We start from the raw sequence: 27851 nt of genomic DNA, 5'->3' as shown, positions 1-27851 counted from the left end.
GTCCAGGAAAAATTGAATTATCTTTGAACCACTGAGCACTATTAAAAAAGAGACATATATAAATAGAAAGAAACAGTATGTTGTAAAACAATTAAATAATCAAATAATTACAATAAAATAAAATACAATACAAAAATAAAAACAAATAATCAGACACTTCAAGGACTTTTATTTGTCACAAATAAATTTACAAATTCAATCCAATCATAAAGCAGAATTCTCTATGGGTAGCAGAATTCTTCTATCCTTCTTTCATTAACATCTACTGATAATGAATTATGTGAAAAAATTTGTTGTACCTACTGAAAATATAGCAATGAAGGAAATACAAAATTGTCTCCTAAATTCTATGAAAGCGTTTTTGTGAACAGATACAGAATTTTGTAAATGAGAATAGATTTCTGAGTTTTAGCTGAAGCTCACATTGTCAAACCACTCCCTGCTTAATTTCCCTCAAACACACAAATAGTACATACCATCCCTGGGCTCTAAAGGAAAACCCGTGACAAAATTTCTGAACAAGAAAGCAATCAAAGCACATAGCAATGGCTCTCAAATTTTGCCTGAAATACAGAGGGACAAAATTAATACGAAAATGTAATTAAGTAAAATATCTCACAGAGCTATTTTAAAACACATGCTAAATGACTAAATTAAAAAATAAAATAAAATAAAGCAGATCTTTGAGGAAAAAATTGATGAAAGGGTCATGCTCAAATCAAAATATATAAAGTAAAAAGATCACGATCATAATTATAATAAGGAACTTTAGAGTCTAAAAATAATAATAGCAACATTATGTGATCACATAATTTTCATTTTCATATTTGTACTTTCAATATTTCTAAATGTCCAATTATGTTTCAGAATCAGAAATATCATAAATGCTACCTTTGAAACACAGTGTTTGAGTCTATCCATAGTAAGGACTGTTCACTGGTACTACGGAGTTATTTATAGAAAAGGAGCCTGAATAGCAAAAGTAAATTTATCTTTAAAACCCAGATTTCAATAAAACATTACTAACTACCTTCAAGAATCCATTAGGCAACAGTCATCTAACAAAATGTTCTAGCTCTGTCCAGGTCATCATTGGCTTACTCTTCCTCTTATATGCTTTTAATGTCTAATATGTTAGCTTCCACTTGTGGATAAACAACAGCACAAAAGCTATCCTTGAAGGTCTGTGTCAAAGGACAGGGGGCTGCCCCAGTCCCAGGTTTGAGTGCAGGCAACAAGCGCCTGGGAAGCAATGTGTGCTTGCTGCGCAGAAGTACACAGCTGAGTCTTCAGGCTGGGTGTCTCTGATGTGCAGGGAGAAACGTTTGGCCGTCTCATTCAATGAGACAGTGAGCCTTTGGTCTTCTTTTGTAGCCATGCTTGAACGAATGTATATAAGGAGCTGGGGACCTTTTCCAAGTTCTTGCTTATACCAGGGGAAGTAGTCTGAGCCACCATCAGAATAACTGCAGTTGATAAAAGAGCTGCCTCCCTCCTGGACACTCAGGGTAGGAGGATGCTGCTCCACATTCTCTCCTTGGCTGAACCCTGTGCAGAAAGAAAAGGTCAGAGAAAGGAAAAGAGACTCCAGGTTATTGTGCTGCAGAATGCTCTTTTTCTACACCAACTGACCTGAGTAAAGCCAGTCTGACTTCTGAAGAATATCCACTAATACACTCTGAACTCACAGTTAAGCTGCAGCCACAAGAACATCATTAAAGCTCCCATGGATGTCTTCATGGTTCCTCCCAGTTAAGCTCAAGTTCAGAATTGCAGCCTCCAGCCAGCTCAGCTCCCTCTCTTATCAGACTGTCCCTTCTTTCCTCTAACAGAGTACTTTCCCACATTGTCTACCAGCCAATAAGAAAAAGACTCTGTTGCTGCCATAGTCTAGTCCATCAGATGCACCAAAATGAACCCTCCACGTGTTCTGCATCAGCACAGGTGCACTACCATCTTGTGGTCACATCTCTAGGCAACTCGCTGGGGAAATGCTTTTCTCTTAGCCTGTGTCTCTGAGGGACAAATCTGCATAGAGAAATCTGACTTGCTTTGAGAAATCTATTTGAATGCTGTGTGTCTTATATAATGCAAAATATTAAAAGACAGAATAGAAATTCTGAGAAATCATCAAGCTGCAAACTCAGAAAATATAACTATGTGAGTTTATTTTTGAAGTGCTTTCATTTTCCCAAATCAAAATAGATGGCATGTCCCCCAATGCAATGCTGCCTCATAGCCTCAGAATAGTTTTCTCTAAAGAATCCACTATCCATCCTGTCATGCTTCCCACTTCCTGGTCAACACTGCTTCACATTTCATACTCCATCATATTTCTCCTAAATGCCATGACAGTGTTCTTTCCCCAAGATTCATTGATGAAGTTCTCCAATCCTGTGAGTTTCCAGAATTATCTCTCTCTTCCTAAACCCCTTTCTCATCCACATGAATTTCTTGGAATCTTCTGATGACCTCTGTGAGAAAAAATCCAGAGAAGCATAAACATTGTGTGTGCTCAGGGAATGGTACCAAAAAGAAACTGGTCCTAAAGAACTGATCTAGAGAAATAGTCCCTGGGAAAACAAGACCACCTCACTTCCAAGACCAAGACTTTCCTAATTTCTGTGAAGCCTACTCTTAGATCCACAAAAGGACAAAGAATAAAACTCATGTGCTTCCTCCTCTCCCACCATAAAAGATTTAAAGACAGCTATAGTGAAGAATATCAACTCAAAATATAAATATATGCATATATATGAAATGTGTTTTTATGTGTGGAAAACTTTTTAATTCTGAGAATCTTCCATTCCGTTCTCCACTCCCCATAAAGTAAGAATTCTCAAATTCTTCTCTGGGCAAAATTCCCTCTACTGGTGGGAAGGTCAATTTTTGCAATTTTTAGGTGTGACCTTCAGAACTCAATGTGATCATTCATATGAATGACTCTCTTCCATGGATTAACTATTGCACAGATAAGGTTATCCCTTGTGTAAAATTCCATCTCCATCATGTTTTCAAAGAATATTGTTTTCCTTATGGCCTAGGAAAACTTCATCTGCCATCTTCATGAACTGCCAGCTGCAGGACCCCTAAATACCCAGTGATCATTTTACAGACAGTGTGTGACTTATGCTCATTATACTCACTCTGCCTTCAAGGGATGTGCACCTGGGATAATAAATATTTGTTATTTTGGGAAAGTCCTTAGAAATACATGTTGGTGTTCACATGACACCATCACCTCTGGCTTCCTCCTACAGAAACAGTGAGTGATATATGAGTTTGCTGGTAGAATCATAGTGACTCAGCCTGAGTCTCCCTTCCTGCCCAAGGTCTCAGACATTTACACAAATTAGAACTCTCCATTAAGGCATTCTAACCAAATGGACCACAATTTTCTCAGAGCAATGCTGCAGTTATATGACTGGGCTTGCATTAGACACTTTTTATTTACCCATCACAATGGCCCTACAGCAAGGAAGCAGGGGAAAGAATGCTAAACCGGACCTGAGGAAACCCACTTTCTTTCTTGCCCAGCTTATTCACTACCTAATTGTTCCAGACTGTCATCTTGGATAAAGTCTCTGATGTGAAAAATTAAGTTGAACTAAAGGATTTCTATGGGCTCTTCCGACTCTAAATTTCTCTTATATTATATAATAATGCAAATATGTATTGAGGACTTGTTATACACACTGTGGACTGGTGTCAGAGTAGGTGAAATTGCCTTCATCATGGAATCCCAAGACCATTTTCACAAGCACATATGATCTAGTGGGTTTGAGGTTGATCCTACCCAACCCTGAGGACTCGTTGGAAGCAGAGACATGGTTCTTAGCATGAGATCCTATCTGGTCTTTCATTACTTCTATGAGATCAATAATGTGTCAAGGAGAACTTTATCAATATTAACATGAACTAAAACGGGACTTTATTCACTGACTGAAAACTCCTCACAGGCAGTGGGACCTAGGGACTCCATGGCTGAGCCATGAGTAGGCAGGATATTCTTTTGGAGACATATTTCTTATATATATTTATTACATATAACTTATCTATTGTAGGAAGAAAAGAAAGAATCTCCTGAATTGAGACAAACTAGAGGAGGTGGATGAGCTTACTAACATGGAAAGCAAGAAGCACTTTTTAAAATATCCCAATTGCTTTCTGGATTCTAGCTTTTCCCTAAAACTTAGTTTGGAGTTTCAAAATTTCCAGCCAGGGATGTGTATACAATTTTTGAGATCATTTCAAAATGGAAATTTGGGGACTTTATTCAAAAAACAAGGAAAAGCTGTCATTAGGTAATGTTTCTAGGGGAGATATTTCTAAAATTCTTTAACTTGGGACACCTGGGTGGCTCAGTGGGTTAAGCTTCTGCCTTTGGCTCAGGTCGTGATCTCAGGGTCCTGGAATTGAGCTCCACCTCAGGCTCCTTGCTCGGTGATTAGCCTGCTTCTCTCTCTCCCTGTGCCTACCGCTCTGCCTACTTGTGTGTGCTCTCTCTCTTTCTGTCAAATAAACAAGTAAAAAAATCTTTAAAAAATTTTAATTAAAAAAATAACATAAAATGCTTTAACTCTTCATACATATTAGTTTCATGTCTCTGATTTTAATTTTTTAAGACTTTTTACTTGTTTATTTGACAGACAGAGATCACAAGCAGGTAGAGAGGCAGGCAGAGGGAGAGGAGGAAACAAGATCCCTGCTGAGCAGAGAGCCCGATGTAGGACACCATCCCAGGACCCTGAGATCATGACCTGAGCCAAAGGCAGAGGCTTTAACCCACTGAGCCACACAGGCACTCCTGATATTAATGTTTTAAAGACTTATTTTCTTTTCAACTATCTCAATCAGGCTCAAAGAAAAATGAAGCCAATGTACTGAGGCTTTCAGTCCATCTCATACCCCCACACAGGTATGGGCTTCCAACTATCACCTTCCCCATGACTATTTCACAACAGAGGGGCCTACACTGCCACATCATGTCACCCAAAGCCCACAGTTTTTCTAGGTTTCACTCTTGCTGTTCGACATTCTGTGGGTGTGAACAAGTGTATAAGGCATGTATCCACCATTATAGTATCATAGAGACTAGGCTCACTACACTAAGTATTCTCTGTGTTCTATTGATCCCTGCTGCTCTCCTCAACCCTTGGAAGCCACAGTTTTTTACTTTCTCCATAGTTTTGCCTCTTCCAGAAAGTCAGAGGATCAGAATCATATCCTACGTAGCCTTTTCAGATGGGTTGTATTCACTTAAGAAAATGTTTTTAAGGTTCCCCTATCTCTTCACTCCTTCATGGCTCATTTCTTTTTAGCAGCAAATCATATTCCATTATTTGGATGTAACACCATTTATTTATTCATTTGCTTATTAAGGAACATGCTGTTTACTTCATAGTTTTGGCAAATGGGAATAAACTGCCCAAAAACATCTGTGTAAGGTTTTTGTGTGGACGTGAGTTTTCAACCCTATGGGTAAAAGGACTCAGGAAGGCCATTGCTAGATCACAGGATAAGAGTATGTTAGTTGTGTAAGAAACTACCAAACCACTTAATTGAAATGTCCAGGTAAACACTTTGCATTTGTAGTAATTTCCTGTAGGTATTTACTACACCCTTTGCTGCATGTCAAAGCCCCAGCTAGTCCAAAGCAGGCACAGACACCACAGGTGGCCCAGCCAACTGCTCAGCTCACACACAGCCTGCTGTGACCCAGAACCTGAGTCTGCATGTGTTCCTGCCTGAGTCCTGCTGCCCACCTCTCTCTCTGCTCAGGCACTTGTTCCCCCACATATGGGACTCACTTATAAAAGACAGGTACAAAGCCAAAACTAGTATTAATTTCAAGACAGTGAGGGCACAGCATTAAACCAAAGACAGGGTTCCTTGAGAGAGTGGAGGGCTGTGTAACTGCACAGTTTCCATGCTCAGGAAGCTAACTTTCCTCCCAGTTTCAGGGAGTCTGCCCATCTATCTCAATCTGAATTTTCAGGGGCACAGGCCTTCCTATCAGTGCCCTTTTCTCAACATAAAAACTAGTGCAGGCTGGAACTCAGTATGTGCTGGAATCTTCCACATGCGAGTTTCAACTTTGGGTTTGGGGTCAACAGTCTTTTCTCTGGCTACAACAGAGAAGGGGATCATTTAGGGTTGTCCTGGAAGCTTTTGACTCCCGTTTCCAAATTGGGAATGATTTTACATAATCATCAAAAAGGATTAATTCAAAATGGAAGGAAGAACAATGGATTTTCATGGAACATAATGAAAACTTCCATGAGCTGTTCTCCACAAGAAATGGATACCTCTGTCAGTGATATATGTCAACACATCATACAAACTGATCAAGGAAATCATTCAGATTTTGTGATTCTACAGTCTTCTAGATGAGGTACTCACAGGATAAGCTCTCCTGTCACCTCAGATTCACTAACATTGGATTCCACCAAGTCACTTATGCTCTAAAATCTTCCCTTTATTTGTGAATAAAATGAACATACCTATTTACAGTGTATTTCCTCACTGAAATAGAAAATATATGTAATGAGACAAGTAGAGTGCCTGGCCCTCAAAAAATTATTTTATTATATTTGTATTCCCCATAGTGAAAAAGCTAAACACAAACTTAAAAAAATGTTACATACATTCTCCTTACTATTCTTTGAAAATAAAAAATCTACAGTAACTAAAAAATTCAGTCAGATCCCTCTGTTTGTTCAAGATCTTCTTATTCTTCAAGACATTTCCATTTGACTAGATACAAATAATTTATATGCTAGCTTCCAGGACATTTGTCTTCCCAGGGTACTGGATATGGGCATCTCTGTCACTTGCTCCAATGCTGCCATGGTAGAGCTCTTTACCTGCAAAGGGCTTTCTGGGGGAAGAGGCAGGCAAGAAATGTGAAATGACACTCCAGATGGGTTTAATTTTAGGAGGAAAAACATGCCCTAAGATAAATCTGAAAGTCTGAACATGTGCAAAGCCTGCTGTGGGGTAAATGCCAGCCCCAGGGAAGGGTGGGCGCTGCAGGTGCAGCTGCAGTTTGGGTGCAGGTTGCAGATCACCAGGGAGCATTGTGCCTCCTGCACACAGGTAGGTGGCTGAGTCTTCCAGTCGGGAGGCCCCAATGTGAAGGGTGCTGGACTGTTCCCTAGTATTCACTGTGCAGTTTAACCTCCCACTCTGCTTCATCCCTGAAGTTATGTAAAACAGCCTGGTGAGACTGCTGGCTCTAGGATGCTGTCGGAACCACTGCACACTGCCTAGAGTGCTAGAAAAAGTGCACTTCAGAGTGGAGTTGGCTCCTTCCTGGAGGCTCAGCGTTGAAGGGGTCTGCCGCACTGTCATCCCTCTCACCCCTGTGTGGAAAGAGAAACACAAACACTAGTGATGTCACTGATGCAGTTTCCAAACTTGCAAAATATCCTAAGACACACCGCTAAGGTTGTAAGACCTACTTGGAGTTCCCCCCACCACTATGGACTGTGGGCTGTGGACTCCACCTGAGTACCCATGAGGAACGCCCCCACTCACAGTAAACCTGGATGCACAGGAGCCCCAGGAGAGCTCCCCAATGTCTCCTCATGATTTCTTGTCTACTTGATGAGGTACTTCTGCCTACTGCAGAGCGTAGAGTCTCAGATTCAGAGAAACTGTGTCTTACAGTCAATCCCTTTCAACAGAACCGAGCACCAATCACACCTTAGCCCTGTCATTCACAGAACTCCAGACTCCACCCACAGGGGCCCAGGACAGGGCACAGTCATGTCTCCAAAACTGTGCTGGCCAACAGTGCAGGGAGGTAGGGGCAATACTTCTAATATAGGAGGAAAATTTTTTTTTTCTTAAAACACTTTATATAAGGGATTTGTGAGATAGTGTGTGAGGAAAGGTGAATGATATTTCTAAAACATTCAAGGTCTAATGGGGATTCCACAAAACCTTGAAGAATTATAGTGAAAAGTGTCTCCATTCCCCAATTTGCATAGTTTGTTAGACCACGTGAGAATTCAACTATATGAAAATATGATAAAGGAAACCATCTGATATCATGTGTTATATATATTGCTGAAGTAATCATAATTTCTGAAATTACAACAGTTCTAGACCAAGACAGACAGTCACAATCTGTATTGATTATTATTGCAATCAGAATTTGGCTGATGAAAAATAAAAGGTCTGCACAATGTTCTTTCTAACTTTCACATCTCCATCTCTCCTGTGCAGTTCATGGACCTGCTCATCCATATAGCTAAGTCTGACTGGGCCACTTGTTGCTGTTCAGAGTCAATGTTGTCCTCTCCCTTTCCTTCTCTTTGTGTTCCTTATTGTTTCCTCTCTTCTTTTCTTCATTTTTGCTCCCTCCACTCTCAACAGAGATATGTATAGTGGATTTCTAGAAACATGGCTTCAGATGTCTGAGGTTGATATGAAATGGCAGAATGTTAAACCCGAGATGAAATTTACACAAATCCTGTCCCCCTTCTTCCCCACCTTTGCTATCTATAATTGGACTGGCTCACATGATTTCTGTTCTCTCTTAACTGCTCAACCTTGGACTATCAGAGAAATCTTTATTTCTGGTAAAGCCTAGAGTGCCCCCTAGAGTAATGAAGCTGTCAGCAAAGACACCTCAGAGGAAGCAGCTCTGCAGACACAACCCCCAACCCCATTCATTCCAAGATTCCTGATGAAGGAAGTGCCCATGATCAGAAAATAAAATAACTGCTTGGATTGAATGAGGACTAAAAGAGAACCAAATTCTACTTTTAAAAGGGAATTTCATAGAAATGGATATAAAAGATAGTTTGGTAAGTCTCATCTTGTTCTACTTATTTGATTTCATTACCTTAGATCAAAAGAAATCCATAAATAGTTATTAAGCCTTTAGTTTCAATGGGGTAATTTACTAGAGCTAAGAATATATAAAAGAGTAATGGAATATTATCCAGCACTTTAAAAGAATGAAATCTTGCCATCTGCAACAACATGGTTGGAGCTGGAGAGCATAATATTATGGGAAATAAGTCAGTCAGAGAAAGACAAATACCATATGATTTCACTCATGTGGAATTTAAGAAACAAGCCAAATATGGAAAAGGAAAAAAATAGACAGAGAGAGATAAATCAAGAAACAGACTCGTCATTAAACAGAACAAACTGATGGTTACCCGAGGGAGAGGCTGGGGATTGGTTAAATAGGTGAGGAGATGAAGCAGTGCCCTTGTCCCGATGAGCAAACACCAGGTGTTCTGTGGAAGTGTTGAGTCACTATATCGTACACCTGAAACTAATACAGCACTGTATGTTAAGTAACTGGAATTTAAATAAAATCTGTGAGTGAGTGAATGAATGAATGAACCTTTTAAGATAATACATAAAAGTGGATAATATACTAGTTTACAGTCTACAGGGGAAAGAAAAAGGTAAATAGCTATAATAGAATCAATGAGTGGGACCCTAGGAGGAATGAAAAGGAAAAACTATCTGATCCCAGAGGAGGTGGAAATGCTTGTACTTTGGTCAGTGTGCAAAATCTTATGAAAAATGTGATCATTTTCTCCTTTCCTGTTTTTGGTGAAAAAACAGATGAGAACTCCCATAAACCTTTATGATGGCTTTTATGATTGAAGAGATTGAAAAATGCACACTGCTGGTGGGAATGCAAAATGGTGTAACCATGGAAAACAGTATAGAGGTTCTTATACTGTATAAGAAGTTCTTTGAAAAGTTGAAAATAGAACTACAATGTGATCCAGAAACCCTACTTCTGAGTATTTATCAAAAAGAATTGAGGGGCGACTGAATGACTCAGTTGATTAAACATCTCACTCTTGATGTGGAATTATGTCATGATCTCAGTGTTCTGAGATGGAGCCCCATGGTGGGCTCTGTGCTGAGCGTGGAGCCTGCCTAAGACTCTCTCTCTTCCTCTGACCCTCCCCACTCCCAACTCTCTCTCTCTTTCAAAAAAAAAAAAAAAGAGGGACACCAAGGTGGCTCATCAGTTAAGTGTCTGCCTTTGGCTAGGGTCATGATCTCACCATTCTGGAATTGAGCCCTACATCAGGCTCCCTGCTCAACAGGGAATCTGCTTCTACCTCTCTCGCTGCTGCCCCCTGTTTATATTTATGCTTTCTCTGTGTATGCGTCAAATGGATGAATAAAATCTTTTAAAAAAATTGAAATCAGGATCTTGAAAAGATATTAAGCACTCCTATGTTCATTATAGCACTGTTCACAATAGCCAATTAGGGAAACAACTTGAATGTCCAAATACAGTTATACAGATAAAGAAAGTGTGCTCAATACATAAGTGGAGTACTATTCAGCCTTAAAGAGAACAACAACAAAAAAATGAAACCCTGCAATATGCAAACATGTGGATGAATCTTGAGGCCGTTACGCTAACTGAAATAAACCAGCCACAGTAAGACAAATAATGCATGATTCCACTTAAATGTGGTATCTATGATATTCAAACTCAAAGAATCAAAGAGTGAATCAAAGAAAAGTTTGCCATGGGCTCTGGGGACAGGGGGAGTTACTGATCCATGAGCAAGATGAAAGAATAGAGTGTTGCTCTACAACATTGTACCCATTCCAACAATCATGTATCATACACTTAAAAATTCCAGAGGTTCTGTGTCATGGTAAGTGTTCTTTATATTTTACAGATTGATTTTAAATAAATAAGACCCTACAGGTCTCAATGGCAAAAATCTAAAACACTAATACCACCAAATGCTGGTATCAAAAACTTAGGAATATTCCAGATCAATCCAGTGAACCTCACCAAAGTGGTAATTAATAAAATTGTCATGTGCACACACCAAAAAGACAGTTCATGAACTGGGAGCAATCACACTAGGATATGGAAAGAGGCTCAGGAGTATATAGTTAAAAAGCATCTTATATCGTGAGGAGACCGAGAGTGTCTGCTCCGTTTTAAAGAATTAAAGAGGTAAATGTGTATTATTAAAGTGTGTTAATAATGAAGTTTTATTAAAGATTATATTTTTAAGGAACCTCAACCCTCACCATGGGGCTCAAATTTACAATGATGAGATCTGGAGTCACAGTTCTACTGAAAGAGCCATTCAGCAGCCCCCTCATTTATCACGTTTATCCAAATATCTGAGGACAACTCTTATTATATACCCTTTTGGATTGTTTAAAGTATAGTTAAACACATATAAACATGCATTTATATTTATACAGGTTTGAAAATAAAATTTATGTTTTAAATCAATTTAACAAAAAATTACATTATACTAAGAATATATAACTAATACAATAGGAAGTATATTAATATTCTGATCATAGCTCATTCAAAGCATCTGCAGATAAGGAGATGATAATTTTAAAAGATTGCCACAATATTCGCAAACTCTGTCAGTGCAACATAGACATTGCTTTTCTATTATTCTTTACACATCTGTACTGACTCCCATACATTCTCCCAATTGCATGATTTGTGGCCCTCTGTGAAAGGTTGCAAAGCAGGAGTTAGAGAAATCAATGAGATTTCCCTCCCCATGTCACCTAACTATCGATATTGTTAGGAAACATCAGTGAAAGAGCATTTTCTCTCACCATATTTTCTGGGCACTGAGAACAATCGCACTTGGGTTCTTACTGTCAGAAAGCCAGCTGATCTGTTTAACTGGTCAGGACATGAACCATATATCTTCCCTTCTGTTTCTGCTCCCAAGCCTTCACGCTGAATATCAGCCTGAACCTGCCACCTTGTTCACTAGAAAAGAAAGCAGTGCCAAGGTTCCTGGTCTCTCTTTTCCTTGCTCGGGTACACGTGTTTCTCTTCCTTTCTTCCCTTCCCTTTCTCTACTAACAGCTGGTTTGGAGCTGAAGCTCTCGCATCACCTCTCCTGCCACACTTTGTCAGGAAGACACTGGGGCAGAGGCCACCTTCTCAGGCACACTGTGTGTCTCTAAAAGTGTCATAGACACAGCAACACCCACCAGGGTGCCCTGAACAACTTGTGGGGCTGGACGTTCACTGCAAGGATGAGCAAGAGACCACTTCATTGTTATGCGGCTTTACCTTGAAATTACTTATGCTCTGGCTGAGGAACTCTTGGCATGAAACTGGTTTCAGTGTCACTAAGAAACAGCTGGGGTTGGGGAATGTCACTTCTGGTTCCTATGTTCTAGTCATTTGTGTGATTTTTGTATCAACCAGACACTGAGGGACAAACAACAGATTGTGCTGGAACCAGAGTGGATCAGACAGAGACACTCAGCTTCCAGGGCCCTGTTCAGCTCAGAGTTTGTGCTCAGCTCCCCCTGCAGTCCCCATCACTGTGTCGTACATGGCACAGTAGTACACAGCTGCATCTGAGGCTTGCACTGAGCCTTTCTCCAAGTGGAAGGATTTGGAATCTTTGTTGTAGGTGGCTTCAAATCCTTTGTTGCTTCCCTTCTCCTTGTCCCTCGAGGCTTTCAGGAGGAGCTCTATTCCTTCTCCTGGATACTGGACATACCAGAAAAGAGTGGGGTAACCTGTTGTTGTATAAGTACAGTTGATAGTCAGGGAAGCCTCTTCTGAGAGGGTCACTTGGCTCTCCACCTGAGTCACTGAGTCTCCATGGGTTTGTCCTGAGGGAAAATAAAAGAGACCTGTGTCACCTTATGTATAAGCTCTTGGAGAAATTACAGTTAAGCATTTTGCTAACACAATGGAAGAAAGAATCCAAATTTTAAGAGATATTTTACTTACCAAGCATTAAGAGTACCACAGTCACGAAGACTGGAGAACACTTCATCTTTGGAGTGTCACCTAAATAATGTTCTTCATTCTTACCATGGAGAAGGTTGGAGTGACAGAAATGATCAGTGGACGCCCACATTTCACACAGGAAATGTGATTGTGGTAGGAAGCTGCACCCCCTAGTGGACAGGGACTGAAATGCGTGCATGTTGGCCAGAATCCTCCCCAAGTCAGCCACCTGTTTCATTCCTGACTTCATGAGGCACATGTCAGTCTTCAGGTGGCTCTTGGAAGTCTGAACAACAGCAATCCTGACCTCTAAGGTCTATTTTGTTCTTGTTACCCTACCTGATATGGAAGTTCTTTAACACACATCCCAGGGAATTTCTGAAGCTGAGAAGACACCCATGTTCTTGAGCATTTTAGAACAGTTTTTAAAAAAATATTTTCATATGTCCATTCAGAGCCAGCCAATAATCCAATAGAATGTCATAAGAGGTTTAACTTGAAATCAAAGGAGGTAATAAGAAGTCACATCATTATTCTTCATTTTTCAGACATGCACCCCACATGTGGAACAAGGACTGTCATTCATTACACGCTCACTGTATATTTGCTAAATTAAACAAATATAATGAATGAACAGGTTTTGATTGAGGAATCACTATTACTAGAATACAATATTTTCTTAGTCCTAAATCATACCAATTGTATGGGATGCAATATTTTTAATCAAAGCTTTTTAGGAGGAAAAACCTCACATTATCTTGGCGATAGTCAAATATCTCTGCATTTCAAAATCATTTGAAAAGTGAAAAATATTAGCCCTAGCCAGAAAAAGACCATAATCACAGTTATCTAATCCCTATAGAAATTATTAAGGTAGGAATACCTTACTCCACTATTTCAATGATTCTAATATAACATAACTAGTATATGTGAATCATGCAACAAGTATTAATCATATACTTAGTAGATATCTAGCCTTGAGAATGCTTTTCACTGTTGCTGTGTGTATCATTATGTTGCCATACTTTAATCAAATAATTTTCCTCCGTAGGGTAGGGAACCTTGAAGATGTGGATTTGTATCAAATGCCTGTAGTATGATGTAGGATTCCCTTCTCCCCAGCTTTTCAAATTGTTAAAGACATAACAGCTTATATTCACACAGTAGCTGATAGTAAAACCAATGTACCAGTGATTTAAAATTACTCATATTATGATCCCATCACTAACTCCAGGGCTCATATTTTGCAGGATTGAAACCCACAAGTTTATAATTTTTTAAACTTTTTAAAAACTCTCTACCATGGTTTTGTCATAGCCGGTGCCACACCGGTTTGTGAGATTTCATTTGTGATAACTGCCCTCTAGCCAAGATGGTCATTAAATATCAGGGGTAAATGTCCAGAGTCTGCATGGGAAAATGTCCCTGTGACTAAACAAATTTTTAAAAACTGGTCTTTTTCTACAATACACCAAAGACTAATACAAACACTTCCTTAGCTCCCATTTTATGATCATTTATTTTTTAAAACTAAACAAAGTAAAAACACTTCTAAGGATTATCAGAATAAAGTTCTGGAGGGGGACACATCTTTGGTAAAGCTGTATAAACATTAATCTCCAAACACGTAGCAGAAGCTTAGCTCAGGCTGTTTCCTGCAGGTGGAAACATGCCTCCTTCCCACAATATCCTCAAAGCTGCCTCTCTCCCTGTTTTAGATCATAGAGGAGACATATTTCCCCAGGGCTTCTTCCTACCTAGCCACATGGAAGCCATGACCACCTTCAGAAGCCTGGAGAGCAACATGATTGAGTTCCCCCATGAGATGGAAAATGTCTTCTTCTTCTTCTTCTTCACTATAAGGGCTTGGCATTGTGAGGGGAGCCTGACAGGGTGAGGGAAGGATTGCTGGGTATCTGCTGTTGTGGCCCCAGAATATGAAACAGGGGTTTCCTGGTAGAACAAGTGTGTGGGTCATGTCATAATTCTCATGTCCCAATCAGAGTCCCACTACCTTACATCCTTTTGCATTCAACAACCCTTAACTTGGAAACAATTATATCTGAAAATGAATTAGTAAAATTTTATATTGAAATGAGGATTGGTGGTTTAACTATGCTGTGTTCAATCATTGCATCTGTGATGCATATGGGTAGGTGTCATTTACTTAAAAATATTCCATGTGGGGCACCTGGGTGGCTCAGTGGGTTAAAGCCTCTACCTTTAACTCAGGTCATGATCCCAGGGTCCTGTGATTGAACCTCGCATCAGTCTCTCTGCTCAGCAAGGAGCCTCCTTCCTCTCCCCCCCCACCCTCCTTCTGCCTACTTGTGATCTCTGTCAAATAAATAAATAAAATTAAAAAAAAAACTCCATGTAATGGATTATGAAAGCAACATATGATTGAGAATCATATTTCCTCACATTACATATGCTGCTCTTTCACCTAAGGTAGAAATGAATCACGTTGTGATAAGAAGGCAAAGTGTTTAGACATTCATTGTAACTCTTTCAAGGTACCTGTTGTTATGCCAGTGTTCCTCCTCACTACTCATATCTGTTCAGATGCCTATGTTGAGGCCAAAAATAGAAAAGTCCAATAACTCTTTGCTGAAGAGTTCAGGTTGCAGCTCTCAGACAATAGACCTGCCACCAAGGTCTTCTCCTTACTGTTCAGTTTCCACAGCTCAGCTCTGTTCAGAAAGGCCAGAATAGACACCAGAGTTTGGTCATTAGGTTATCAAGCCTTTGAATTTATGTTTTTCCCTTGCCTTAGCTGAACCACAGTAAGTTTCCATGTTCGTATTTTCAGTTCTAAAGGGAATATACTCTAGGTGACCCTATGCACCTCCACAGAACTTTTGATCATATAATAATTTATTGTATTAGAACTTTCCCTGTGTAAGTATGTTAAAAGTAGGGCTGTGCCCTAATGATATTCCTCCACATCATAGCAAACAGCAAAGATCCATTGCCTATCGTTGTCTGTCTCTTGATACAGCAGCCAAGGCTTAACATCCTTGCCTCAACATCATTGTAGCCTCAGCTAAATTGGTTGAACCATCTTCAGAAATTGCATTGTATATGTCTGCATGAAACACGATGGAACTACATAACATACACACTGGCCTCCTCTCTAAGGAATAGACTATATCTAAAAATGCCCAGCTAGCTGAGTAAATGGAAATATTATTAATTTCTCCTCCTATCATTCAACTTTAATATATTTCTTAATGAAAGGAATCTCATAATTGTACTTCTGTCATTCAAGAAGTGCTCATGTGCTGGACAGATCATTTGGACATCCCGCATCAAATTCCATATTAATAGGTTCTTAAAAAAATAATTTTATGTTAAACATTGAAGAAAACAATATCAGCCTGGCCATGAAATTAGTACTCTAGACCCCTTTAGCAGAAGCAGTGCTAATTCTAGTAGCTGAGCTAGTAGATATCTCTCAGGCACGCCATTAAAAGAAAAAATTATGTAGTCGGTGTCAGGTAATATGTTTTTAATGTAGGACACAGCTTCCAAATACTATAAAGATAATGAAGTTTCTTAACGTTTTAACTTTCTTTAACCTTCTCATGCATTCTATTAGAAAGGGGCAGAAAATACATGAATTTTTTTTGAAGTCTTCATGCTACTCAAAATATTTTTTGCCATAAAGACAAAGTCTCACAATACAAAGGACCCTGTAAATCAGGGAAACATGAGGAGGTTATTGTACAAACACACCTTTCTAATCAAGGTTCCTGTGCAAGAGCCTTTTATAGAATATAAAGACAAGTCCTGGAAAAGTTTAACAATTGCATCTTAGATGTAGAAAATTTGGCCCCAATTTTGTAAAGAATCACTAAAAATGACTGATTTCTTTGATCCATGAGAACAAGATATATCAAAGTCAGGATAGCATCCTGATAGAGGTAAATGATCACCAATGAACACATACTAAAATCTGCCAGAGACAACACATCGCAGAAGTGGCATACTGGATGCAACTTTAAATGAACACTGGTGGGGAAACTTTTCTAGGAAAGCAGATGATGGGGTCTTCATACATCTCTTGGAACTGATAAAATCCCATAAAATCTGGAAACATGGAATATGGTCTGGATATCTGTCCCAAGGAAGTATTTGAGTATCTCTAAAAGGATCTTACACAATTTCATTCCCTTCATCATCTATGTGTATGTAATAATAATAGTATTTTATTTACTGCATGGATTGAAGCCCTCTCCCATCAGAAAATAACACCAATCACAAAAGTTAAAAATCAACTAGATTTTGGGGTACCTGGTTGGCTCAGTCAGTTAAGTGATTACGTTTGGCTTAGGTCATGATCTCAGGGTCTAGAATTGAGCCCCTCATGGGGCTCTCTGCTCAGTGGGGAGCCTGCTTCTCCTTTTCCCTCTGCGGCTCCCCCTGCTTGTGCTCTCTTTCACTCTCTCTTTGCTCGCTCTCTCTCCTCTCTGTCAAATAAATAAATAAAATCTTTTAAAAAGTAATGAACTGAATTTTGTGTTTACTACTGGTGCCATTTCAATTAATCTCTGTGTGGAAAACATTTCTCTGGGACAGTTTGGTCAGTTAGCCCTCACATAGAAACTTCACTTTTCCTATCACCCTCATCCTCAATCCTCTCTTATAATGGAAACAAAAAATAGAATATGAAAACTGAAATGAGTTACTGTAGCAGATACACTTGGACTACTGTGGCCCACTACATGTTAGCTTTAGCCACTTCCTTTCTTCATGAAGTCCTGCGCTGTCTTACCATAAACTGTTCCCTGTAGCCCACATAACTCAGACTGTCCCAACCCAACCCTTCACAAACTAACTAGATAAATAAACTCTTGATACTTTTCCTTCCATCCCAGGCACAGAATACTCTCCTGGCCTTTCATTTAATCAGCTCTAAACAAAATCTCAGAGAAAGACTGAGATTGAGACGTGTGAGATAACCTTATTAGGCACTTTTTGTTACCAGTTTAGCAGATAAACTGCCAGAAATGGAACCTTGGTTACATGTGTACCAACTAGTATGGCATCCTGCAGCCTTCATTGACAGGAATGGGAAATGTTGCTCATATTAGAGCAAGCGTGTTATCTTTCTTTTCTCTTTCTTTCTTTCTTTCTTTCTTTTTCTTTTTCTTTTTTTAGTAGGCTTCATGCCCAGTGTAGAACTCCACACAAGGTTTGAACTCACCACCCTGAGATCAAGACCTAATGAGATCAAGAGTCAGAGGCCTAACCAACAGCCGCCAAGGTACCCCTCATGTTAGAAATCTTAAACTGAGGTTTCAAGAGAATCCGCAGAAGCAGACAGTTCATAAAAGTGAGTGCTGACCCAAGAAATGTGAAACAAACATCTACAGCATGAAGCCGATAGCTCCATCCAAGGCCATTAGAAGAGATAGCAGATATTTGGCAATACTGATTATCATAATCTTCTGTAGATTCTTTTGTTTCTTTGTCCTTTTAGGAATATATTCCCATTTTAATAATACTTACATATTTCTGAATAACCTGATTTTTGTTCTTTTACTAATACAATAACTTGAGTATAGCCTTTATTAGAGACAATACCCATCCTAACGCTGTAGCTCATCTTTACTAAGCCATTGGTAGTGCAACAAAAGTAAAATATTATTGGACATGTTATTTTGTGCCAATGCCTGGAAAAGTCAAATAATAACAAGACCCCAATTAGAATGACTAGAGGAAATTTTGATCAATAAAATTTGTCTTAAAATGTTAGAAAAATTTAGAATAGAGTTGGTATAATGAGACTTATATGAAGAATATGTCTCAATCTGAATATGTTATTTCTTATATGGAGTGCTGGTCCAACACTCCATTGAACCACTCTGTCATGGACTGCTACAGTGTTTCTTTTCTAGAACTATAAATTATATCTTTAAAGTCACCCAAACACTTGACATGATAGCTTATTTCTATAAAATAACATAAAGTTTCAAAAAATCAGGACTAGGAAACACTGAGCGTGACAGCAGGGGTGGAGGTTATACCTGTGCCCAAGGCACGTGCTTCCTATCCCTAAGATTCAGAGTGATTAGGTATTGTGCTCCATTCATATGACATGTTTAAAGGAGAAAAATATGAAAGAACAAGAAAGATGTATAAAAGGTTATGGATGGGAGAGAGGATGACTACAAAGTTATAAAACAAGGGATTTGTGTGGAGCAATGACATTGTTCTCTATCATGATTGTATCATGGTTATATGAATCTATACCAGATATTAAATTTCAACATTCACAGATACAACTATACATGAAAATAGTCCATTTCTCTATATAGTTTCTTTAACAAACATTTCAGACACTGAGAAAATAAAACAACTAACGTGTTTCTATTTTCATGACTCAACTCTGCCATATATATATATATATTTTTTTTTCTCATTTTGGAAAAGAAAACACCAGCCATGCCTCAGTGATAAGCAAAATGGTAACAACAACAAAAAAAATTGGGTGAAAATGGAGGAAAAAAAACAAAAATAATTACAAATATGATTAAGTTAAAGATCCTCAGATGGGTAGATAATATGGGTTCAAACTCAATCACATGTATACTTAAGAGAGAAGCCAAGGGAGGCTTAATGACAAGAAAAAAGAGAAATCATTGAAACCATGGAAGCAGAGATTGGGTGGTATGGTCACAAGCCAAAAAAGGCCAGCAGCAACCAGAGCCAAAGAGGCAAGGAACAGTTTCTCCCCACAGCCTCTGGAGTGCGTACAGATCTGCTGACATCATGATATCAGCCCTGTGAAAATAATTTCAACTTCTGGTCTTCAGAACAATGGTAGAAAGAATTTCTGTTGCTTTAAGACAACAAGCCTGTGATAAATTGCCCAGAGATGGTAGGAAACAAATCCACTAACAATGATAAATTCTTAAAGCCTGAATGTGTCTGTATCTAAGCTATATATTGACTCTGCACCCTCTGACTAAGCATTTTCTTTTCTTCTGTTTAATACATTCTCACTTAAGTATGATCAAGCAGTTAAGCTAACAATAACTGTACCCGCGGTCTCTTCCATCTTGGTTTAAGAAGAAATACAAAAGTAGAATATAAGCTGTGCTTCCCTTTGACTCCTTTTTCAGGCTTGGAGGAAATGGACCTATCAACAGTCACCTTGCTTCTACTAGACAGGAGGTAGTGGTGTTATCAAATAATCAAATCTTGTTGAGGTGTTGGGCTACAGTACTGACCTTTTTTATCCAGATATTTTTAAAAATTTATTTATATATTTGCAGAGAAAGAAAGATTGCAAGAGAGTGAATACAAGCAGGGGAGTGGGAGAGGGAGAAGCAGGTATCCCGCTGAGCGTGGAGCCTGATGCCAGGCTAGGAGGGGTTACGGGGGTGTGTGTGTGGGGGGGTGTGTTGGGAGAGCTCCATGTTTGGCTTGATCCCAGGACCATGGGATCATGACCTGAGGTGAAGGCAGATGCTTAACAACTGAGCCACCTTGGTTCCCTTCTTATTCAGATATTTTAAACTGAATTAAACCTAACGACTTTCCCTAGAAGAACAAACCAGGAGGCTCATAACCATCAACCATAACTCAGCTAAGAGAGATCATTCTCATCATACCAAATCACCAGTTATATCCATCCATAGGAAAAATACGAGATATCTAGAAAATAGCCTACCCCTGAGCAGGGGTGGGAGAATTAGGGAATCAATTATTTATGCAAATTCTTTCCTTACATTAATTTAATCTTCAGCACTAAAAAATTACTTTTTAAAAATGGAAGAAGTACTATTGAATTCAGTCAAAACATGAAAATAAGACAGGAAAATTTGTAATAAATTATATCTACAATAAATATTAATCTCACTATCTTCTGCAGTCCACTAGCAAGACATGAGTAAGGTGCATGATAAAAGTGTATAAAATTTTTCCCATATACCAAGAATAAATACTTCAATGATAAGTAACAATAAAAATGAAATGGCTAGAATTTAGCTTATTAAAACAATTGAGCTTAATTGAGAAATTCATAGATTACTAGAAGGAAATACTATGTACTTCAGTAACCAAATACAGACTTTTAGGATTTTATTAACCACAAGTTAACTTATAAATTCAGAAATTTAATGTATAAATTTAATTTAATCTCAAAGCCTAAATAAAAATTTTAATATATAGCAGAATTCACCTTTTCTTTATTTCTTTAATAAATATCTACTGATGATCAATAATGTAAAAAAGTTTGTGCTAATCACCACTGCTACTCAACATAGTACTAGGAGTCTTAGCCTCAGCAATCAGACAACCAAAAGATACTAAAGGCATCCAAATATTCAATGAAGAAGTCAAAGTATCACTTTTTGCAGATGATATAATATTTTATGTGGAAAACCCAAAAGATTCTACTCCAAATCTGCTAGAACTTGTACAGGAATTCAGTAAAGTCTCAAGATACAAAATCAATGCACAGAAATTATTACATTTCTATACACCACCAACAAGACAGAAGATAGAAAGATTAAGGAGTCAATCCCATTTACAATAGCACCCAAAACTATAAGATACCTAGGAAAAAACCTAACCAAAGATGCAAAGAATCTGTACTAAGAAAAGTATAAATTACTCATGAAAGAAATTAGGGAAGACACAAAGAAATGGAAAAACGTTCCATGTTCATGGATTGGAAGAACAATTATTGGTAAAATTTCTATGCTACCTAAAGCAATCTACACATTTAATACAATCCCTGTCAAAATCCCATCTATTTTTTTTCAAAAGAATGGAACAAATAATCCTAAAATTTATATGGAACCACAAAAGACCAAATACCCAAAGGAATGTTGAAAAAGAAAGCCAAAGTTGGTGGCATCACAATTCCAGACATCAAGCTCTATTACAAAGCTGTCATCATCAAAACAATATGGTACTGGCACAAAAACAGACACATAGATCAATGGAACAGAATAGAGAGCCCAGAAATAGACCACTCTATGGTCAACTAACCTTCAACAAAGCAGGAAAGAATATCCAATGGAAAAAAGACAGTCACTTCAACAAATGGGGTTGGAAAAATTGGATAGTCACATGCAGAAAAATGAAACTGGACCATTTCTTTACACCACACACAAAAATGGGCTCAAAATGGATGAAGGACCTCTGTGTGCGAAAGGAATCCATCAAAATCCTTGAGAAGAACACAGGCAGCAACCTCTTCGATATCAGCCGCAGCAACTTCTTACTAGGAACATCCCCAAAGGCAAGGGAATCAAGATCAAAAGCTTTTGCACAGCAAAGGAAACAGTTAACAAAACCAAAAGACAACCAACAGAATGGGAGAAGATATTTGCAAACGACATATCAGATAATGGGCTGGTACCCAAAATCTATAAAGAACTTATCAAACTAAACACCCAAAGAACAAATAATCCAATCAAGAAATGGGCAGAGGACATGAACAGACCTTTCAGATGGCCAACAGACACATGAAAAAGTGTTCCACATCACTCAGCATCAGGGAAATACAAATTGAAAGCAGAATGAGATATCACCTCACACCAGTCAGAATGGCTAAATTGAACAAGTCAGGAAATGACAGATGCTAGCAAGGTTGAGGAGAAAGGGGAACCCTCCTACACTGTTAGTGGGAATGCATGCTGGTGCAACCACTCTGGAAAACAGCATGGAGGTTTCCTCAAAAAATTGAAAATTGAGCTACCCTTCAACCCAGAAATTGGCTACTGGGTATTTGGCCTAAAGATACAAGTTTAGTGATCCAAGTGGCACGTACACCCAAATTTTATAGTAGCAATATCCACAATAGGCAAACTATGGAAAGAACCTAGATGTCCATCAACAGATGAATGGATAAAGAAGAGGTGGTGTGTGTGTGTGTGTATATATATATTCCAGGTTACTATGCTTCAATGTGGTGTGTGTGTATATATATATATATATATATATATATATATATATATATATATACATTGAAATATATATATATATATAATGTGTGTGTGTGTATATATATATATATATATATATATATATATATATATATACATTGCAGCCATCAAAAGAAATGAAACCTTTCCATTTGTGACCACATGGATGGAACTAAAGGGTATTATGCTGAGCGAAATAAGTCAATCAGAGAAAGGCAATTATCATATAATCTCCCTGATATAAGGAAATTGAGAAGCAACATGGGGAGTTTGGGGAATAGGAAAGGAATGAATGAAACAAGATGGGAACGGGAGGGAGACAAACCATAAAAGACTCTTAATCTCACAAAACAAACTGAGGGCTGCCGGGGGGGGGGGGGGGGGAGGGGGATTAGGGAGAGGGTGGTTGGGTTATAGACATTGGGGAAGGTATATGCTATGGTGAGTGCTGTGAAGTGTGTAAACCTGGCAATTCACAGACCATACCCCTGGGGCTAATAATACATTACATGGTAATAATAATAAAAAAAGTTCGTGCTATATAAGATACAAGTTTTACTTCTAAATTATGAGTGTAAATGTTAACAGACACTAACAAAATTTGAAAGGAGTCTAATCCTCAACTCATTCTTGAAGAAATCACTTTTTTCATTTCCTTCAAAAATACAAACAATATGTACCATTGCTGGGCTCTAAAGAAAATTCTAATTCACATTTCTCAATAAGAAAATAATCAGAATGTGTAGAAAGGGCTCTCAAATTTTACCAGAAATATAGAAGAAGAAGAAAATTAAAAACAGAATTGTGAATTCTGAAAATCTCTCACAGAGCTATTAAAAAGCAGGTGTTGGAGGAGGAGACTTAAAATTGAGAATACTCAATTCATGATATAACATTAAGTGAAAAAAAAATCAGAATCCTACTTACATTAGATTTAAGAAGAGAGCAAACCAAACATTAGTAATAAATTATCTGGGTACAGAATTACCAATTTCACTATTTATATTTTACATATTTTCTGTATTAGCATGTAATGTTTTTATAACAAGGAAAAAGTTAACATTTGTAACATTTGAAAGACAAGAATTAAAACTTTATCCATAATAGGATGTGCTAATGTATTAAAAATTATTTGCATGACAGGGTTCTGAATAGCAAATGTAAAGTCATCTTTAAAACCCAGATTTCAAAATAAAACATTACTAACTGCCTTCAAGAATCCATTAAGCATCAGTCATCTAACAAAATGCTCTAACTCTGTCCAGGTCATCCTTAAATTACTTTTCCTCTTATATGCTTTTAATGTCTAATACGTTAGCTTCCACTTGTGGATAAACAACAGCACAAAAGCTATCCTTGAAGGTCTATGTCAAAGACAGGGGACTGCCCCAGTACCAGGTTTCAGTGCAGGCAGCAGGTGCCTGGGAAGCAATTTGTGCTTGCTGCACAGAAATACACAGCTAAGTCTTCAGGCTGGGTGTCTCTGATGTGCGGGGAGAAATGCTTGGCCATCCTATTCAATAAAACAGTGAATCTTTGGTCTTTTGTGGTCATGTTGTACGAATATATGTAAGGAGCTGGGGACCTTTTCCAAGTTCTTGCTTATACCAAGGGAAGAATTCTGAGGCCCTGTTTGAATAACTGCAGTTGATAACAGAGCTGCTTCCCTCCTGGACACTCAGGGTAGATAGATGCTGCTCCACATTCTCTCCCTGGCTGAACCCTGTGCAGAAAGAAAAGGTCAGAGAAAGGAGAAGAGATTCCAGGTTACTATGCTTCAGAATTCCCTTTTTCTACACTAAGTGGAGGAAACCTGAGTAAAGCCAATTTTGACTTCTGAAGAATATTCAGTAGTATACTCTGTTGCCCATAAACACTCAACTAACAGTTCAGCTGCAGTCACGAGAACGTGATTAAAGCTCTCATGGATGTCCTCATGGTGCCTCCCAGTTAAGCTCAGGTTCAGAATTTCAGCCTCCAGCCAGCTCAGCTCCTTTTCTTATCAGGGCATCCCTTCTTTCCTCTAACAGAGTAACTTCCCACATTGTCTACCTGCCAATAAGAAAAAGACTCTGCTGCTGCCAGGGTCTAGTCCATCAGATGCACTAAAATGAACCCTCCACGTGTTCTGCATCAGAACAGGTGCACTGCCATCTTGTGGTCACATCTCTACTGAACTCACTGGGGAAATGCTTTTCTCTTAGCCTGTGCCTCTGAGGGACTCACAAGCATCAGGGCAGCAATCAGTAAAGCAAATTAATCAAATTTTAATCAGGAATGGATCTGGATTTGTCAGATGTCTTTTCAGTACCTATTGAGATGCCATCCCTAATTGCTTATTGGCTTCTTGTCAATATCTTTAATATTATTGATAAATAGTCACAATAAAGTATAAAGAAAATGCAATTTTCCCATTTTGCAAATAATGAAACATAGCTCCTAAGTATCAAGAAATTTGTGGCAGAGCTAATAGCTTAGAACACAGAGCAGGAAGATATCAAAAACCTGTTCTCAGTTTTTTCCACCATTAATTGTCAGAGAAAATGTTCATTCATTGCATCTGTGACAGAAGTGGGTGGGTGGCACTTACATAACAATCTGTATGTAATGGATCATGAACACAATGTAAGGTTGAGAATCATGTATCATCACACTCTATATGCTGCTCTTTCACTGAAGGTAAAAATAAATCATGTTATGATAAGAAGGCAACTGTTTACAAAGAAATGGGAGGAGTTTCCATGCTCATGGATTGGAAGAACAAATATTGTGAAAATGTATACACTTCCCAGAGCAAGATATACAGTCAGTGAAATATATACCATCACCATTTTCACGAAGCTGGAATAAACAATCCTAAAATTTGTATGGAACCAGAAAAGACCTGTAACAGCCAAAGAAAAGTTGAATAAGAAAACCAAAATTGAGGGCCTCAAAATTACTGACCCCAAGCTCTGTTACAAAGCTCTAATCATGAAGACAGTATGGTACTGGCACAAAAACAGACACATAGATCAATGGAATGGAAAAGAAAGCCCAGAAATAGACCCTCAACTCTATGGTCAACTAATCTTCGACAAAGCAGGAAAGAACATCCAATGGAAAAAAGACAGTCTTTCAACAAATGGTGTTGGGAAAATTGGACAGCCACACACAGAAAAATGAAACTGGACAATTTCCTTACACTACACACAAAAATAAACACAACATGGATGAAAAACCTAAATGTGAGACAAGAATCCATCAAAATCCATGAGGAGAATACAGGCGGCAATGTCTTTGACCTCAGCCCAGAAAATTCTGACTAGACAAGTCTCTAAAGGCAAGGGAAGCAAGGGCAAAAATGAACTATTGGGACTTCATAAAGATGAAGAGCTTTTGCACAGTGAAAGAAACAGTCAACAAAACCAAAAGGCAACCTACAGAATGGGGGAAGATTTTGCAAATGACATATTAAATAAAGGGTTAGTATTCAAAATCTATAAAGAACTTATCAAACACAACAACCAAGAACATATAATTCAGTCAAGAAATGGACAGAAGACATGAACAGAAATTTCTCCAAAGAAAAGATACAAATGGCCAACAGATACTCAAAAAAATGCTCACCATCACTCAGCATCAGGGAAATACAAATCAAAACCACAATGAGATAGCATCTCACAACAGTCAGAGTGGCTAAAATTAACAAGTCAGGAAATGACAGATGTTGGCAAAGATGTGCAGAAAGGGGAATCCTCCTATACTGCTGGTAGGAATGCAAGCTGGTGCAGCCACTCTGGAAAATAGAGGTTCCTCAAATAGTTGAAAATAGAGCTACCTTATGACCCAGCAATTTCACTCCTAGGTATTTACCCCAAAGATACAAATGTAGTGATCTGAAGGGGCACCTGCACCTGAATGTTTATAGCAGCAATGTCCACAATAGGCAGACTATGGAAATAAACTAGATGTCCATCAACAGATGAATGGATAATGAAGAGGTGGTATATATATATGCGATGGAATACTATGCAGCCATCAGAAATGAAATCTTGCATTTGTGATGAGGTGGATGGAACTTTTCAGGTTATTTTTACCCCATTAGAGGTACTTTCCCACTTTAATGGTAAAATATTATGTGTTTCTGATTATTCTGATTTTGTTCTCTTACTAATAAAATAACTTGCATGGGTATGGCCTTTATCTGACATAATACCCACCCTATTGCTATAGTTCCGCTCTGCACAGACATTGTGAATGCTACAAGTATAAGAATTTTTGGATATGTTATTTCATATCGACTCCTGTAAAAGCCAAATAATAATCATACTCTAATGGGTATGGCTAGAATGAACCTTCATTAATTAAATTACCCTCAAAATGTGAGAAAGTATCTATTGATAATAATTTAGAAAGGAGTTTGTATATAGAACTTGTATACAGAACATGACTCCACTTGATTATATAAGATGATCCAAACTTCAACACCAGTTCTGCATTATCAATTGCCAAATATATTTTGTAGAACTATAAATCAACTGTCTAAAGGAATTCAAACACTTGAAATGATGAACTATTCCTATGAAAATAACTTCAAAGTTCAAAACCTTAGGGGTAGGAAGCACTGAGACAGGTGACAAGGGTGAGGTCATACATGTGTCCTGTGGCATGTGCTTCCTCCCACCAAGGCACACAGTACTCAAAATACTATGGGTTGTATGCTCCCATCACTCTGACATTTTTAAAAACACAAAATAAGAATAGACCAATGTTTTCAAGGAGTGGGGAATATGGAAATGTGAGATAGCGTTAGACTAGCTCAAGGGAGTTTTTGGGGGTAATGATACTATTCTGTGTCATGATCTTGTATCATTACATGATCTATACAATGTACTAAAATTCAAAATTCACAGAGCTGCACATCAAAAATAGTGCCTCCATCAGAAAAGATGAAGACCCAACTTTTGTAGCAACATGGACGGGACTGGAAGAGATTATGCTGAGTGAAATAAGTCAAGCAGAGAGAGTCAATTATCATATGGTTTCACTTATTTGTGGAGCATAACAAATAGCATGGAGGACAAGGGGAGATGGAGAGGAGAAGGGAGTTGGGGGAAATTGGAAGAGGAGGTGAACCATGAGAGACTATGGACTCTGAAAAACAATCTGAGGGTTTTTCA

General features: G+C 38.3%; 3 gene segments (V, D, J or C); all 3 read right to left on the bottom strand.

Moving 5' to 3' along the window:
- Positions 1-1189: 1189 nt before the first annotated feature.
- LOC131999390 (T cell receptor alpha variable 13-1-like) lies at positions 1190-1798 on the bottom strand. The segment is given in 2 exon segments: positions 1190-1548; positions 1689-1798. Coding segments are annotated over 2 exon segments (411 nt in total).
- A 4973-nt stretch (positions 1799-6771) lies between these two features.
- Positions 6772-7635, bottom strand: LOC131999389 (T cell receptor alpha variable 22-like). The segment is given in 2 exon segments: positions 6772-7364; positions 7540-7635. Coding segments are annotated over 2 exon segments (645 nt in total).
- Positions 7636-12289: 4654 nt separating this feature from the next.
- On the bottom strand, positions 12290-12827 carry LOC131999388 (T cell receptor alpha variable 9-2-like). The segment is given in 2 exon segments: positions 12290-12624; positions 12746-12827. Coding segments are annotated over 2 exon segments (381 nt in total).
- Positions 12828-27851: the final 15024 nt, after the last annotated feature.

This window comes from Mustela nigripes, chromosome 13, assembly GCF_022355385.1.
Source record: "Mustela nigripes isolate SB6536 chromosome 13, MUSNIG.SB6536, whole genome shotgun sequence".
Lineage (NCBI taxonomy): Eukaryota > Metazoa > Chordata > Mammalia > Carnivora > Mustelidae > Mustela > Mustela nigripes.
The sequence above is the reverse complement of the archived record's forward strand: the minus strand, read 5'-3'. Positions and strand labels throughout refer to the sequence as shown.